The 17,729-nt window shown below is 38.1% G+C and overlaps 2 protein-coding genes across 2 annotated transcripts; both read left to right on the forward strand.

Moving 5' to 3' along the window:
* The first annotated feature begins 3,843 nt into the window (after positions 1 to 3,843).
* Positions 3,844 to 5,529, forward strand: LOC131772091 (uncharacterized). The gene has a single exon (XM_059087996.2). It carries the CDS (start codon positions 3,844 to 3,846, stop codon positions 5,458 to 5,460), a length of 1,617 nt encoding a protein of 538 aa, XP_058943979.2. The 3' UTR covers positions 5,461 to 5,529.
* Positions 5,530 to 14,501: 8,972 nt separating this feature from the next.
* LOC131788283 (uncharacterized) lies at positions 14,502 to 17,348 on the forward strand. Its single transcript, XM_066171238.1, has one exon. The coding sequence runs from the start codon at positions 14,659 to 14,661 to the stop codon at positions 16,273 to 16,275; it is 1,617 nt and encodes a 538-aa protein (XP_066027335.1). The 5' UTR covers positions 14,502 to 14,658; the 3' UTR covers positions 16,276 to 17,348.
* Positions 17,349 to 17,729: the final 381 nt, after the last annotated feature.

The raw sequence follows: 17,729 nt of genomic DNA on the forward strand, positions 1-17,729 counted from the left end.
GTTACTCATGCCGTGAAAATGGTGGATAGTTGTTCGAGAGAAAATGGAGTTCTGTGCACCGTAGCACGATTATGACGAGAATGAGTGGAAAATTTTGAATAATATATTGCTTGAGGTGTGGATGAGTAGCACCAAACATTTTTTTTAGCAGTTCTTTAACGGCAGGCTGTGTTACAAGATTTATGATTTGTTGAGTGTGCCGATTATATTTTTCTGGATTGGCTTACTCGGTGCTATCCCTAGATGAATGTCTGATTAAACATAATTATGGACGATTTTGTGTATGTTTTCGATGCTTGGAGAAAGTGATCTTGCGGAGTCGTTTGTGTTTGGCTAAGGACGAATTCAAATACCATCGTTAGCATGTTTATCTGATTTTGTTATCTGGAATGAATGATTTACGGAGGTAAGATGATATGATGTGATCTACTAACGTCGAAAATATATCAAGTCGAAGGAACAGTATTGGTCTCGGTCCGCAATGTTGTCAACAAATAAACACATACCGCTTAAAAATATGATAATACAGACCACGTGGGAAGCTGTCAATTGTTTCTCAAATGTTGCGCATGTTATATATTCAACAGTGACATCTCGTTTACATGTACATTTTCATCTACTTTTATTACGTTGGTGAAATCTGTACAAGCATCACACCAATCAACTCGCGCGCAAAGTGAGAAGACTGTATGAAGACTTGAAATTATATTACGATCGATTTTCATCCAGAAATGGGCCAGGAATATTCCAAAATAGTGCAAATAATCGTGAAAGCTGATCGCGGAAAAGCGATTGCGTGACGCTCGGTGAGTTGGAAGATGACATGTTATCACACACCAGACGAAAAAACTCTTTAGATTTTCAGTCTGCATTTTGTACCCACTCTGCAGTCTGCAGTGGGTTAATTCGATATTTTCGTTCTTTTCCGCGTTAATACTCTTCTTTCCTTTTATAAGAATGTAGACATCACTTACAATGTTTCAAGTAAACCACCAACCCCCCAAAAAATAACTCTTGCATGCATAACATGCCTGTGTTCATAATAAGATCACATGTAAGAACCAAGTCTCGTGTTTACGGAAATTGAAGCTGTTATGTGGAATAGATTAAGCCTGTTTTCTGCCGTGGACATTGTACGAACAAAGCAGAAACAATCTGCATGTTAGCGAAAGTATTGACTACTCCACTTGTGAAAGTGAAAGTGCTAGTAAAGTAGAAATAATCTATCTGCATGTTAGCGAAAATATTGACTACTCCACTTTTATAAAATAATTCAAATAGTACGCGCGCTCTGATTGGCCATAAAACCATTTTACATGAACGTATGTAAACACGGTTTTCGTTCCTCTTTCATTACTTATTTTATAAAAGAAATGTAAAATGGTTTCCGTGTTTACATAGCCTGATGTAAACACTTGGGAGGTTGGGAGAACACTCGATAAGCTGGAAACCACTCCGCTTCGCGTCGTGGTTTCCTACGCTTGTCTCGTGTTTTCCCAACCTCCCAAGTGTTTACATCAGGCTATGTAAACACGGAAACCATTTTACATTTCTTCAGTGAAAGTAAAAGTGCCAAGAAAGCAAAAAAAATCTGCATGTTAGCGGAAATATTGACTACGCGTCTTGTTCACTGAAAATTTGGGAAAAAGGGATGTCGACGATCAACATTATTAATTATTTATATTTCTATCGTTTGAAATTTAGACAAATCCCTACAAAGAGGTTGTCAGAATGAATACTTCAGCTCCTTAACATCTAATAAAAACCTTAACATGCTATTGAAGCAAAAACCATCCAGCTCTGTCAAGGATCTGGTGTAAATGCCTCATTTGCATTACACGGAAACAGGCCAAGTGTCGGCCAGAAGAATCCACCACTATACTGTACAGCGTGAAAATTCAAGTGACAAGATGACAAAGATTAGTCAGTAATAAAATCTGTTGTTTTTCTAGAGATTGTCAGATGTAATTTCACCAATGGACACTGCACTCGGTATTTTATCAGGCGGGAGGTATTCTTTTGTTTTGTCTGATATTAGGCGCATTGTTCTTTAATATCCATGACTGAGTGTAGTTCTGAAAGTAAATTACTACACCTTATTGAACACTGAGAATATCAATCACTTCATCGCCAATTTTAAGTTAAGAACTTTTCTTTAAGGCAAACATAGTAGAATTTCCGCACAGCCCCATACTACATTATGCATTCAGTTCTTGGATAGAGAAAACAATGACAAAAACAATACATTTCAACTGGGAAAAAAGATTTGTTTTACAATAATATGGAGCTGTGCGGAAATTTTACCAGCAAACATTTCACCAAGGACCTCTTCTTTGGCACTTTGTCGTTGCACGGTGCTTATTTATGCAAATTGTTTTCCATTTGTCCACAATGATTGAAACGGCTGAAAGAATTTTTCAGATGATCTCTTAACTCTTTTGTGTGAGTTGTAGCGCAAGCACTGTATCGAAAATAAGCTTTCGTTAAATAATTTGAATAATATTAATGAAGGAACTTGTTTGATTCAACCGGCAAAAAATTGTCAGGGCTGAAAACTTGTAAGTAATTATAAATAGCACATAGTTAAGAGAAGTGTTGCTGGAATCTAGGGACGGAGTGAAAACGCCTCCATTGCATTTCAGGGAAACAACTTCTGAAGTTTCTAGATTTCACTGCTTCAGTAATGTTCAGTGAACATTTACGAAGTAAGTCCGCAGTCAAATAACGACGATCGGCCAACATAAACTGAAGCTTCCCAATGTCCATCTATTATTTCTAGATAAGCTGCAATAAGATTTTTCAATCATGGTCGCTCTCCGGTGATGTGTCGAGATAAACTATTTACTAAAGTATCGGAACAACTCTATAAAAAATCCCAAACGTCAATTCTAGTAGTGATTGAGTGGTTTTCACAAGCGTGTCTCTTGCGATCGAGACTCATCGATTATCAGAACATGGCTGTTTGGAGAGAAAGATGGAAGAGACACACTCCTGTGCGTTGAAAGGCTGTGGACCAATATTCCATGCAGTGTCATTGGCACTATGGTTGAGTGCATACTTTGTGAAAGTTTTTCATGTTCGCTTCGGTGATAATACTCAACCTTAAAATGATTGCAATTAAAATAAAATAAGATCTGCGTAACCCAGACAATAGCCATTAATTTTCAGATTCATTGGAAACTGAAAATTAGTTAATAAAGATCATTCATATTGAATATGATTGCTCGCAAACGACCTCGCAAACGAATGAATCCGAAAATTTATGGCTATTGTCTGGGTTACACATGTCTGATTTTATTGTAATTGCAATCTACTCAATAAGCAAACGACCTCGCAAACGAACCTTAATCTCTTAGTTGAGAATTAAGCTAATGTTGAAGAATGCCCTCCAGCTACATCTGTGTGAAAGCACCCGTTAAAATCTTGATATTTCTTTCTCTGCTAAAAATAGTAGAGAATAACGAGTTAAATGAGTTTCAGTGATTTTCCTTTGTGGTGTAACAACATTTACCAGTTGTCTGCAAAAACTGTGCATTGGGATGAAAACTGGGCAAGCCTTTTGACTTTAATTTGTATATCAATCTCTCTTCTAAGCCCACGATACAGAACATTTATTCCCGAGGAAAACGTTGAGAAAATATGGAAAGGTCAAAACATTATCGAAAGTTTCCATATTCATGCGTATTTATATCCAATTTTTAGGAATGACATCATACACTCTAGAAAGATCAATCAAAATTAGAAAATAAACAGGAAAATATCAATGTTGAAATTGAAATCGAGAGTCAGTTGAAACCTTCCTGTTGTATCTCAACGTTCGTTGTAAAAGTAAATCATTCCAAAATGAGTAGCAGAACATTGATAGAGGTTTTGGGTCACATCGTGTTTAGTTTTACACGAGGAGTCACCGAGCATTACAATCCTGAAGGACCTGAATTTACAGCGGAATCCTTTGGCTACGATCCATTGGAAAGCACCGGTCGAGAATGGTATTATCATCCTGTAGACGAGTTTATATTTCAAGAATACAGCGATAGAAGGGACACAACTCGTTCTTATCTTCCTTCATCAAGTCTTAGTGTGAGATGTATAGATGCGTGCGCACCAGAAGAAAATAAGGAGACGTTAGGTGGCCAACAAGATGAAGATCAGTCAATGGCTTGGAAGCGGCTCAGACCATCTGCTTTCTTCACAGCGGGGAAAGCAATGTATATTGGAGCACTTATTTCACTGATAACGTCTTCTGTCATTGGCTCATTATTCATGTCGGTCATTTATCTGTCGTACAAAACTTTTTTCAACTGTCAGTTTCACTCTAAAGAGTCAATTCCAGTACAAGTTCAATGGATCAGTTCAGTATCTGGTATCCTCTCCTGTGCTTTTCTATACATGTGGTTCTTCGTAAGCGTGGTTTTGTTATTTCGCCCATTTCAGCTGATCGGGGTGAAGAGAAAGCTCGTTCTAGCAACTTTTCTATTGTATGGCTTGGACACACTTTATCGTGTTGTTCTACAAGCGTTACAAATAAATCAGTCAAAGGCCTTCACAAAGCAAAAGATCCCTCTCCATCTTTTGTTTCTTATGAGCATATGCGTGCAAGTTTATCTTTTAATGAAGCATTTTTTGAGTGTATACTCGAGAAGACAACGGGCAACATTTTTCTTTCAAATGATTCTACCGACCTGTTTTAGCGGCATTCTGGGTTTCGTCGCAACTTTTTCCGTATACCCAGCTTACGTTAAACAAAACAAGGAAGGTAAACTTCTGATCGCTATTTTCGCTCCGCTTGTTGGAGTTGTTCTGAAAGTAATTTCAAGGATTTCCTTTCAGCGATTGTGGAAATTTACACATCCGGGATATTCCTATGTGTTACTGGCGCCAGTGTATTTTGGCTCAGCTATTATGTTTCGAGTATTGCAAGCCGACTTAGACAGTTTAAAATCCATGACTACTCTTGGAATAATTCACGGCGTTGCAGAAGTTCTAGAAAGAAGCATGATGGTTATCATTGATCACTTCTGCTACGTGCTCTGGAAAAGAAAATCAGCTCCTTGGGGAAGTTTTCGCACTCCTCGACGCGAGAGGCTAATGGCTGATATTGCCATTATGAGCATGTTGTATGAGTCAATTGGCCTCGTGTCTGTTAATGGCGTTTTCTTCTTGTATCAACTTATTTACGTGGAAAACGAATCCTTTGCAAATTTGCTTAAATCGTTTGCCATCCAAACATCAATTTTACTGGTGATTGAGTGGTTTTTCACCAGCGTATCTCTTGCGATAGAAACTCATTATCAGAACATGGCCGTCATGGCTGTTTGGCGGAAAAGATGGAAAAGACATATACTTGTAGCAACTGTTAATGCAGTTCTCTTAGCATTTTGGTCCAGCGGGTGTATCATAGAAATTTTACACGGGCGGTTCAGTGAAACTAACCATCCTTGCAAAATGCCGTTTTCTTGAGAGTGCGCCATAGTTGAGGAATGTGGAATAACTAAGAGTTTCCTTCGCCTTTGAGCATATTTATCTGGATTTTATAAGTAAGAGCTCAAATTTGGTGGAAAATGGACAGGTTCACGCAATTTATCTCGAGACATGACTTTTTTATTCTTTCAAAGAATTATATAAGTGTTTGTTATTTCGCAGAATAAAATGATGTATGCGCCCAAGATGGCTGCAACGTGTTACTTTGTTCTCATCATATTAGGTTTTTTTATTTGTTTTCCTACTCTCTTTCGATCATCATTTATCAATTTTTCGGTTTATGAGAGTCCTCTTACTTTATTGCTGAGATGTCATGGTCCTCCTCGCGCAGTTAGATTGGTGGATGGAAGAAACAAACTTAGGCGCTCGATTTGTACTTGGTGCAAACGTGGTCACTTGACGCTTGGTCTGCCTACAAAATTTGACCTTACTATCTTCGTGGACGTTGAATCTAATCCTGGTCCAACATCCCCTCGGATGGTGGGGATACATAAAGAACAAAACGCCTATCTGGGATATGAGTTCTCTGCGTTTTCGACTGCAACGAAATCGATGAATTGGCTTAATCACAATTTACAACACACTTCTCCATTAGTGCCTTTTGTTCGTCGTACTCAGAGCTTCTGCTACAACTGGAATCTCCCATGTAGTTTACTTCCTCTGGGCAAAAATTGTCAAAGAAAGTTTAGAGGTTGCAGAGCGGGAAAAATAGTTCAAGAAAAGCGGCGACGCTTTAATTATATTCGAGCTTTGGTCTCACCCCAAGGCTGTCGATTAAATTCTTCACGATTTACATGCATGATGAAGACTCCTGTTGGATCGAATCTTAGAAATTTAATTGAACTTACTCCTAACCCGATTAAAAGCTACACACCAAGGGCTCGCTTCGTGAATTTTTGCTTGCTAAATGCTCGTTCAATTAACAACAAGACTACTATCATCAAGGACTTTGTCGTCGAAAATAATATTGATCTTCTTGGCTTGACAGAAACATGGCTTCAATCAGATGCTGACAATGAATTAATTATTCGTGATTTATGTCCTTCAGGTTATTCATTTCATCATGTTCCTAGACCTGGTTCTACTCGTGGAGGAGGAGTTGGCTTGTTATTTCGATCATCTTTCAACTTAAAGTTGCAGCCGCTCAAGAAGTTTTTGTCCTTTGAATATATGGATTTGTTATTGTCAAGTACAGTCGGTTTAAAACTCAGAGTTATTATTGTTTATCGCCCACCTCCCTCGACCTTGAATGGTTTAACACCCTCATTGTTCCTTGATGAGTTTTCTACGTTCCTGGAGCACTATATCGCTGATCCTGGTGGAATATTATTAGTTGGTGATTTTAATATACATGTTGACACCTGTTCTTCCCAACACTCAACTGAATTTCTTCAATTGTTGGATTCTTTCAATCTTACTCAACATACACATGGCTCAACGCATAAAGATCGACACACCTTAGATCTTGTAATTACAAGATCTGATGATAGTATTGTTTCAAATTTAACAATTGGTTCTCCTTTTGTCATCTCTGATCATGCTGCTGTTCACTTCCAGCTCTCGCTTAATAAGCCGCCGCTCGACAAGAAGATTATTTCATTCAGAAAGCTTCGATCTATTGATTTTGATAATTTCTGTGCTGATGTTATGAATTCGAGCCTTCCTGATCTTTTTGCCTCGTCATCGTCATCCTTGGATTATTTGATTGATCAATATAACAGAGTCCTTACTACCATACTTGAGACTCATGCTCCACTGCAAAAAAAGTTAGTTACTTTGCGTCCCGCTGCACCTTGGTATTCTGAGGAGATAAATAATTTAAAGAGATCCCGTAGAAAACTTGAACGACGCTGGCGAATGACAAAACTTCCTTCTGATCGTAAGTTGTTTATTGAGGGATGTGATGCTGTCAACAACTTAATTCGTGATTCCAAGAAGAATTATTTCGCATCATTAATCAATGAGAATCAGTCAAATTACAAACAGCTTTTTAAGATAATTGATAAACTACTACAAAGGAAAACAGATATTCAATATCCCCCCTGCAAATCGCCCACTGATCTTGCTAACAAGTTTATTAAGTACTTCACTACAAAGATAGATAGAATACGGGGTCATATAACGACTGCTGCTTTCCCTCATCGAGATACAGTTGCTGTTGTTGACAACGCCTGTCCATATTCTTTTGATATTTTCAAAATGGTAACAGCGGATGAAGTTCATACATGTATCATGAATCTGGCTGCTAAGTCATGTGCTCTTGATCCTCTTCCTGGTTATGTTACAAGAAATGCACTTAGTGTTCTGTTGCCTTTCATTTCCAAAATCATAAATATCTCACTGGAATCTGGTCAGATGCCTTCGCAACTCAAGGTTGCAATGTTACGCCCGCTCCTCAAGAAATCTTCTTTGGATCATACTCAATTCTGCAATTATCGTCCGGTATCGAATCTTTCATTTATTAGCAAAGCAATTGAAAAATTGGTAGCTAATCAACTTATCTCCTACATTAACGATTATGAGTTAAATGAGACATTCCAGTCGGCGTACAAGAAATATCACAGTGCTGAAACTGCACTTATTCGTGTTCACAATGATATTCTTTCTGCCATTGATAATCGTCGAATCGTAATTTTGCTGTTGTTAGACCTTTCCGCTGCCTTCGATACAGTCGATCATACCATCCTCCTCTCTCGTTTACGTGTACGGTTTGGGATAGCTGGGAAGCCTCTATTATGGTTGCAATCTTATTTATCGAATCGCACGCAATATGTCTCCGTTGATGGTGGTACTTCGACGAAACATGACCTTAAATGTGGAGTGCCACAAGGATCTGTCTTGGGACCCATTTTGTATTTGCTTTATACTTCACCGCTTTCAGATATCGTAAAGAAATTTAACCTGAGCTATCATTTTTATGCTGACGACTCACAGCTTTACTTGTCTTTCCAACCAACCGTAGTGGGTGATAGGGATCTAGCGGTTTCTAGCATCGAGAGCTGTGTGGATGAAATCAGTCATTGGATGATGGTTAATCGTCTTAAATTAAATAAAGACAAAACTGAATTATTGGTAATTTCCGCTAAACATCTTCCAAGACCACTCCTTCACGAAATTTCAGTTGCTGGTGAGACTATTCCTTCCGTGCAAAAGGCGAGGAATATCGGCACTATGTTCGACAGCCATTTTTGCTTTAAGGATCATATTACTGACATTTGTAAATCTTCATTTTATCATTTGCGAAATATTAGCTATATCAGGAAATATCTTTCAGCGACCACTACTGAATTGCTGGTTCATATGTTTGTATCTTCGAAGCTGGATTACTGTAATTCCCTTTTGTATGGCCTACCAGCCTACGCTATAAAAAGGCTACAACACGTCCAGAATGCCGCGGCGCGCCTCGTCACACTTACAAAAAAGCATGATCACATTACGCCTGTTCTTTTCAATCTTCATTGGCTTCCCGTTAACCAACGTATTATTTTTAAGATTTTACTTATAACCTACAAGGCACTTAACAACCTGGCACCGTCGTACATTTGTGATCTGCTTACATCTTACACCCCATCGCGTCAACTACGCTCTTCATTCAAGCACCTTCTGGTTTCTCCATCCTATAACTTGAAAACATATGGCGCAAGATCCTTTTCTGTAGCAGCACCATCATTATGGAATGCTTTGCCAAGTGAAATTAGAAATGCTCAGTCTGTGTCTGTTTTTAAACGTAGATTAAAAACTTTACTCTTTAGAAAAGCCTTTTATAATTAATATTAGCTGTCTTAAGTGTTAATGTTTAAGTTTTTTTCTTGTAGGCGCCTTTGAACAGTAGGATACTGGCGCGGTATAAATCTTTTATTATTATTATTATGACTGAGGTACCACACACATAATGGTTAATCAGAATCATAACTTCTATTGTATCGATTGAGTAATAACTATTAAATAAAGCTTTGAACTGCACCCTCTAGGGGTATAGAGTCTTTATAACTTACTATAGAGGCTAATGAAATACGCAAAGAGTTTTCAAATCACTCAGCCTAGTCTCGAGACAGCTTTTGTTCCGTTTACCAAACATCGTCAACCGATCGAAATGTTTCATCAGTACCATATAAGCCTGAATATTGTTAATAATTAAACAGATATCGGATCATCAACGCAAGCTCGCCAGAAGGGAACGAAAACGAACAGCAAAATGAAAATGATGAAATGGCCTGGAAGCGACTCAGACCATCCGTTCTTCGCACAGTTTGTCAATCAATGTAAATCGGCGCATTGATTTCATTTCTAGCCGCTGTTATCCTCGGCCTTTTTTATATCATGATCTCTTACTGTGATTCAGAAGATTCCTCTCTATGTTATATTTCTAATAAGCATATGTTGGAAAATTTATCTTCTAACAAATCACTTCCGGAACCTGTCGAGTAGAGCGACTTTATTTATTAAATTGATAACACCCTCCTGCTTCAGTCTCTTCACTGGCATCTTTATAAAATCGTTTATTTATCCAATGTACAACAAACAAACTGACCTCTCACCTCTCTTTGTAGTTGTCTTTAAGGTAATCTTACGACTTTGTGCTCAACGCTTGAAGAAAATTGTTCATCCAGGATACTCGTACACCCTACTAGCGCCGTTGTATTTTGGATCAGCGATCATGTTTCGAATAATTCAGGCAGAACTTGATAACCTCAAATTTATCGCTGTTCTTGGAATAATCCACGGCGCGGTAGAAGTTCTAGAACGAAGCACCGTAGTCTTTATTGATCATATTTGTCATGTAATCTTGAAAAGGAGATCAGCTCCTTGGGGAAGTTTTCGCACTCCTCGCCGTGAGAGACTAATGGCTGATATTGCCATTTTAAGCATGTTATGTGAATCAACTGCTATTGTGTCTGTTAACGGCGTCTTGTATTTGTATCAGTTCACTCACATGCAAAACATTCCACTTTTAAAGCTGCTTCAGGAATTTGTTATTCATACCGCAGTTGCGCTGGTGATTGAATGGTTTTTCACTGGCGTATCCTTGGCCATCGAGACTCGCTTTCAGAATATAGCAGTTATGGCTGTTTGGCGCAAAAGATGGAAAAGACACATTTTTGTTGCAATGGCTAATCTGTTTCTAATCGCTCTCTGGAAGACAGAAACTTTCTTGGAAGATGTTCATGGGCGCTTTGATGAATGTAAAGGTCATCCGTGCGAAATGCCTTTCAAATAGAGAACCTCTAAAAACTAAATGCCGGCAGTCTTTAAGCCTTCCTTGGGTTAATGGGCGTATGTTGATCAAGATTGTTCACATGTTACATTTACCGAAATGTGACAACGAGGAGAACAAAATCGACCCGCTCAGCTTGTGGAAGGCAAGCGGTCTTTCAGTCTTTTCATAATCCGAGGTCAATTTGCGACAGGCGACGACAGATATGCAGAAACATCGAGATATGAATGGATATATGTCTTTGGTCACTATTTATTTTTCCAAGAGTCAATGTCATAGTTGTTAAATTTTAAACCTGCCTGTGTTCATTAAAATTCAGACTTTAAATACAGACCGCCATACTATTCAATTATAGACAAAAACATTTAATTATTTGTTTCATGAGTTGGTTCGTGTCATAAGCTGTGCTTTCAAGGGAAGTGGCCTTAAGGGCTTTTGAGAATTGACCACGTGTTTAAAAAAGTAAGCAAAATGATTCTCTTCCAGTGTATGCAAGTGTGCACCTTCATATAATTCTAAGCGCTATTTCCCTCACGGACCATTTGTCCTTATGCAGTGTGTGGCTTTTCGTGTGTGTCGTTTGACAGGATTAGAACGACCGAAACCACTTTCAACCACCCTGAGGCCGTTAGGATTAAGAAAAAAGAGTGGCCATTGTATCAAAACTTTTCCCTTCTCACTCGACTGAGCATAAAAGGCAGAAAAAAATGGATATGAACTGCATTGAGTTCGCTGAAAACGTTGAGTATATAAAAATGTACTCAGGCTGGAGTTTGCCACATAAGCACTTTCACTAAGAATGTATTTTCACTTTTCAGGTATAAATTTACTTAGAAGATATCAGCTTTTAGGAAAGATTGCATTTTATATCCCAATTTTAAACTCTTCACTTAAAGTCGGTCATTTGACGGATGAGTTATGAGTAGAAGAACACTGATAGAGGTGTTTGGTGACATTGTGTTCAATTTCACACGAGGCGTAACAGAGCATTAACAACATTCTGGCTCTCGTCGCGACTTTTTCTGTATATTTCCAGCTTACGTCAAACAAAACAAGGAAGGTAAACTTCTGATCGTTATTTTAGCTCCGCTTGTTGGAATTGTTATGGAAGTAATTTCATGAATTTCCGTTCGGAAATTTACACATCCGGGATATTCGTATGTGTTACTAGCGGCAGTGTATTTTGGTTGAGCTGTTATGTTTCGAGTATTGCATGCCGACTTGGACAGTTTACAATCCATGGCTACTCTTGGATTGGAAAGAGGAAGGAATATTCCAATATATGGGTCAGGAATATACCAAAATAGTGCAAATAATTGTGAAAGCTGATCGCGGAAAAGCGATTGCGTGACGCTCGGTGAGTTGGAAGATGACATGTTATCACACATCAAACGAAAAAAAATCTTTAGATTCTCAGTCTGCATTTTGTACCCACTCTGCAGTCTGAAGTAGGTTATTTCGACATTTTCGTTCCGCGTTAATACTCTTCTTCCCATTCATAAGAATGTAGACATCACTTACAATGTTTCAAGTAAACCACCCACCCCCCCAAAAAATAACTCTTGCGTGCGTAGCATGCTTCTGTTTATAATAAGATCACATGTAAGAACCAAGTCTCGTGTTTACGGAAATTGAAGCTGTTTTGTGGAATAGATCAAGCCTGTTTTCTGCCGTGGACATTGTACCAACAAAGCAGAAATAATCTGCATGTTAGCGAAAATATTGACTACTCCACTTGTGAAAGTAAGTGTGCCAACAAAGCAGGAACAATCTGCAAGTTAGCGAAAGTATTGACTACTCCACTTTTGAAAGTAAGAATGCCAACAAAGCAGAAACAATCTGCATGTTAGCGGAAATATTGACTACGCGTCTTGTTCACTGAAAATTTGAGAAAAAGAGATGTTGACGATCAACATTATTAATGATATGTATTTCTATCGAAGCAAAAACCATCCAGCTCTGTCAAGGATCTGGTGTAAATGCCTCATTTGCATCACAGGGAAACAGGCCAAGTGTCGGCCAGAAGAATCCACCACTATACTGTACAGCGTGAAAATTCAAGAGACAAGATGAAACCGATTAGTCAGTGATAAAATCTGATGTTTTTTCTCGAGACTGTCAGATATAATTTCACCAATGGACACTGCACTCGGTACAGGCGGGAGGTATTCTTTTGTTTTGTCTGATATTAGGCGCATTGTTCTTTAATATCCATGATTGAGTGTAGCTCTGAAATTAAATTACTACACCTCATTCAACACTGAGAATATCAATCATTTCTTCGCCAATTTTGAGCTAAGAATGTGTTCTTTAAGGCAGACATTTCACCCAGGAACTCTTCTGTAACAATCAGTCTCGAAAAATACTGATTTCTTTGGCACTTTGTCGTTACACGGTGCTTATTTATGCAAATTGTTTTCCAGTTGTTCACGATGATTGAAACGGCTCGACAGAATTTGTCAGATGAGCTCTTAATTCTTTCATGTGGGTTGTAACGCAAACACCGCATCGAAAATAAGCTTTCAGTTAATAATTTGAACCCATATGGGAAATGTTTGGAAAGGCAAGATCATGGAATGATGTGAGCATTTAAGTAAATTTGATCGATATAATTATTTGTCCTGACATACGTATTATATCTATGAAGAATCTTGCATGGTCTGATTCAGCATCCGCCGTGAGATGAATTAGTTAGCGAAGTATACAATAAATGATCTTTATTAACTAATTTTCAGTTTCGAATGAGTCTAAAAATTTATGGTTATTCTCTGGGTTACGCAAGGCTGATTTTATTGTAATTGCAATTTAATCAAACGACCTCGCAAACGAACCTTAACCCTTAGTCGAGAATTAAGCTAAGTTGAAGAATGCCCTCCAGCTACATCTGTGTGAAAGCATCCGTCAAAATATAGATATTTCCTTTTCTGCTAAAAATAGCTGAGAATAATGAGTCAAATGAGTTTCAGTGATTTTCCTTTGCAGTATAACAACATTTACCAGTTGTGAGCAAAAAATGCGCATTGGGATGAACTGGGTATACCTTTTGACTTTAATTTGTATATCAATCGCTCTTCGGCATAATTTATGTTCTTTGATATTAAGTCAGAGATTAAGGATATGTCGCCCACGATACCAAATATTTACTCCCGAGGCAAAAGTTCAGATAATATCGAAAGTCCAAAGCACTATCGAAAGTTTCCACATTCATGCGCATTTATGTCCAATTTTTAGGAATGACATCATACACATTAGAGAGATCAATTAGAATTGGAAAGTAACGGGGAAATATCAATATTGAAATTGGAATAGAAAGTCAGTTGAAACCTTCCTTTTGTATCTCAACGTTCGTTGTAAAAGTAAATCATTCCAAAATGAGTAGCAGTACATTGATAGAGGTTTTTGGTCACATCGTGTTTAGTTTCACGCGATCAACTCGCGCGCAAAGTGAGAAGACTATATGAAGGCTTGAAATTATATTACAACCGAGGCGGATTTTCATCAAGAAATGGGCCAGGAATATTCCAAAATAGTGCAAATAATTGTGAAAGCTCATCGCGGAAAAGCGATTGAGTGACGCTCGGTGAGTTGGAAGATGACATGTTATCACACACCAAACGAAAAAACTCTTTAGATTCTCAGTCTGCATTTTGTACCCACTCCGCAGTCTGAAGTGGGTTAATTCGACATTTTCGTTCCGCGTTATAGGATATGTCGCCCACGATACCAAATATTTACTCCCGAGGCAAAAGTTCAGATAATATCGAAAGTCCAAAGCACTATCGAAAGTTTCCACATTCATGCGCATTTATGTCCAATTTTTAGGAATGACATCATACACATTAGAGAGATCAATTAGAATTGGAAAGTAACGGGGAAATATCAATATTGAAATTGGAATAGAAAGTCAGTTGAAACCTTCCTGTTGTATCTCAACGTTCGTTGTAAAAGTAAATCATTCCAAAATGAGTAGCAGTACATTGATAGAAGTTTTTGGTCACATCGTGTTTAGTTTCACGCGAGGCGTCACAGAGCATTACAATCCTGAAGCACTTGAATTTACAGCGGAATCCTTTGGCTACGATCCATTGGAAAGCACCGGTCGAGAATGGTATTATCATCCTGTAGACGAGTTTATATTTCAAGAATACAGCGATAGAACGGACACAACTCTTTCTTATCTTCCTTCATCAAGTCTCAATGTGAGATGTACAGACGCGTGCGCACCAGAGGAAAATGAGGAGACGTTAGGCGGCCAACAGGATGAAGATCAATCAATGGCTTGGAAGCGGCTCAGACCATCTACTTTATTCACAGTGGGGAAAGCAATGTATATTGGAGCACTTATTTCACTGTTAACGTCTACTGGCATAGGCTCATTATTCATGTCGGTCATTTATCTGTCGTATAAAACTGAACTCAACTGTCAGTTTCACTCTAAAGAGTCTATTCCAGTACAAGTTCAATGGATCACTTCAATATCTGGTATCCTCTCCTGTGCTTTTCTATACATGTGGTTCTTCGTAAGCATGGTTTTGTTATTTCGCCCATTTCAGCTGATCGGGGTGAAGAAAAAGCTTGTCCTAGCAACGTTTCTATTGTATGGCTTGGACACACTTTTTCGTGTTGTTCTACAAGTGTTACAAATAAATCAGTCAAAGGCTTTCACAAAGCAAAAGATCCCTCTCCATCTTTTGTTCCTTATGAACATATGCGTGCAAGTTTATCTTTTAATGAAGCATTTTTTGAGTGGGCACCCGAGAAGACAACGGGCAACATTTTTCTTTCAAATGATTCTTCCGACCTGTTTTAGCGACATTCTTGCTTTCGTCGCAACTTTTTCTATATACCCAGCGTACGTCAAGCAAAACAAGGAAGGTAAACTTCTGATCGCTATTTTCGCTCCGCTTGTTGGAGTTGTTCTGAAAGTAATTTCAAGGATTTCCGTTCAGCGGTTGTGGAAATTTACACATCCGGGATATTCCTATGTGTTACTGGCGCCGGTGTATTTTGGCTCAGCTGTTATGTTTCGAGTATTGCAAGCCGACCTAGACAGTTTACAATCCATGGCTACTCTTGGAATAATTCACGGCGTTGCAGAAGTACTGGAAAGAAGCATCATGGTTATCATTGATCACTTCTGCCACATGCTTTGGAAAAGAAAATCAGCTCCTTGGGGAAGTTTCCGCACTCCTCGCCGTGAGAGACTAATGGCTGATATTGCCATTATGAGCATGTTGTATGAGTCAATCGGCCTCGTGTCTGTTAATGGCGTTTTCTTCTTGTATCAACTTATTTATGTTAAAAACGAATCCTTTGCAAATTTGCTCATATCGTTTGCCATCCAAACATCAATTTTACTGGTGATTGAGTGGTTTTTCACCAGCGTATCTCTTGCGATAGAAACTCACTATCAGAACATGGCCGTCATGGCTGTTTGGCGGAAAAGATGGAAAAGACATATACTTGTAGCAATTGTTAATGCAGTTCCCTTAGCATTGTGGTCCAGCGGGTATATCATAGAAATTTTACACGGGCGGTTCAGTGAAACTAAGCATCCTTGCAAAATGCCGTTTTCTTGAGAGTGCGCCATAGTTGAGGAATGTGGACTGAATCAGAGTTCCCTTCGTCTTTGAGCAATATTTATGTGGATTTGATAAATAAGAGCTCAAACTGAGTGGAAAATGGACGGGTTCACGCGATTTATCTCGAGACATGACTGTTATTCTTTCAAAGAATTATACAAATGTTTGTTATTTCCTAGAACAAAATCACTGAGGTACCACACACATAATGTTTAATCAGAATCATAACCTCTATTGTATCGATTGATCAATAGCTATTAAATAAAGGTATGAGCTGCACTCTCTAGGGGTATAGAGGCTTGATAACTTACTATAAAGGCTAATGAAACACGCAAAGAGTTTTCAAATCACTTTTGTTCCGTTTACCAAACATCGAGTACCGGTACAAATGTTTCATCAACACCATATAAGCCTGAGTATTGTCGATACAGTTCTTACTTGCTTGATTTTTTTGGAGTGTAAAATTCCATAATTACTGAACGAGTTTTTGCAAAATAATTATTGATTTTGTGGACGTTCAAACGTTTATGTCACCAATATAAATCTCTGTTAATATACAACAACCATTGCTTCTCTGACGTTAACAAAATGACTAGGAATATTATACATTAGAGTAACTATGATTGGTTGAGAGACAGTATACATAGGTGTGTGAAGTTGACATGATAACCCAATATCTGCTGCAGATATTGGGTTATCATGTTGAGTATGCCCAGTTTCCAAGCCCCTCGTCCGTGAAATGTTCTCAAACTTTTGCAAACTCATAGAGAAGTGTCTTCTTTAGCAGATTGTTTCAAAAAATGTATAATAAAACAATTACCCTATTAAGTTTTCACATAATATTAAGGACGGGAAAATGTTTGGCTCTCGCTCATGATCTCGAGTCAAATATTCTCCCATCTGGCTCTTCCACTCAGTCATTAAGTAAAAAAAATTGGAAGATGAGACATTATAGTCAATTGTGCGTCCTCTTTTCTCAATCCTCACCCCACCCCTCAGGATGAAGTAGGGGACTTTTCAGTTGCGCACCGGCAGTTGTATTTAAAGAGAAAAAGTTTACTAACACTGCATCTAACATTGTCTGGCGAATATTTTTAAAAACTTTAGAATAGATTGGTTTAAGTCTATTTTTGCCGGAATATTGAAGGTCGCTATTAAAAATTCTTTTCGAGCCTAAAACTCTAAAGCAGAGGTTTGGTTCACTGCGTGGAATTCTTGCATGAGTGCATCAGAAATTATATTCAGGTGTGAAGTTCAGTAGATTATTTTTAAGAATCTCATGAGATTCTTAAATTCTGTTTTTCCTATATCTACAAATCATCTCGTTAAGTACGTGACTGCTAAACAGTAAATTATATTATTAAATTATATTAAATTATATTATACAATACATTCCAAATACACTGTCTTGAACGGTTTAGAATTACAGATGTATTTCAATTTCTGTATGT

The sequence above is a fragment of the Pocillopora verrucosa genome, chromosome 8 (assembly GCF_036669915.1).
Source record: "Pocillopora verrucosa isolate sample1 chromosome 8, ASM3666991v2, whole genome shotgun sequence".
Classification (NCBI taxonomy): Eukaryota; Metazoa; Cnidaria; class Anthozoa; order Scleractinia; family Pocilloporidae; genus Pocillopora; species Pocillopora verrucosa.

Coding starts and splice junctions, on each gene's coding strand:
- LOC131772091 (XM_059087996.2), top strand. CDS start 3,844: ATGAGTAGCAGAACATTGATAGAGGTTTTGGGTCACATCGTGTTTAGT.
- LOC131788283 (XM_066171238.1), top strand. CDS start 14,659: ATGAGTAGCAGTACATTGATAGAAGTTTTTGGTCACATCGTGTTTAGT.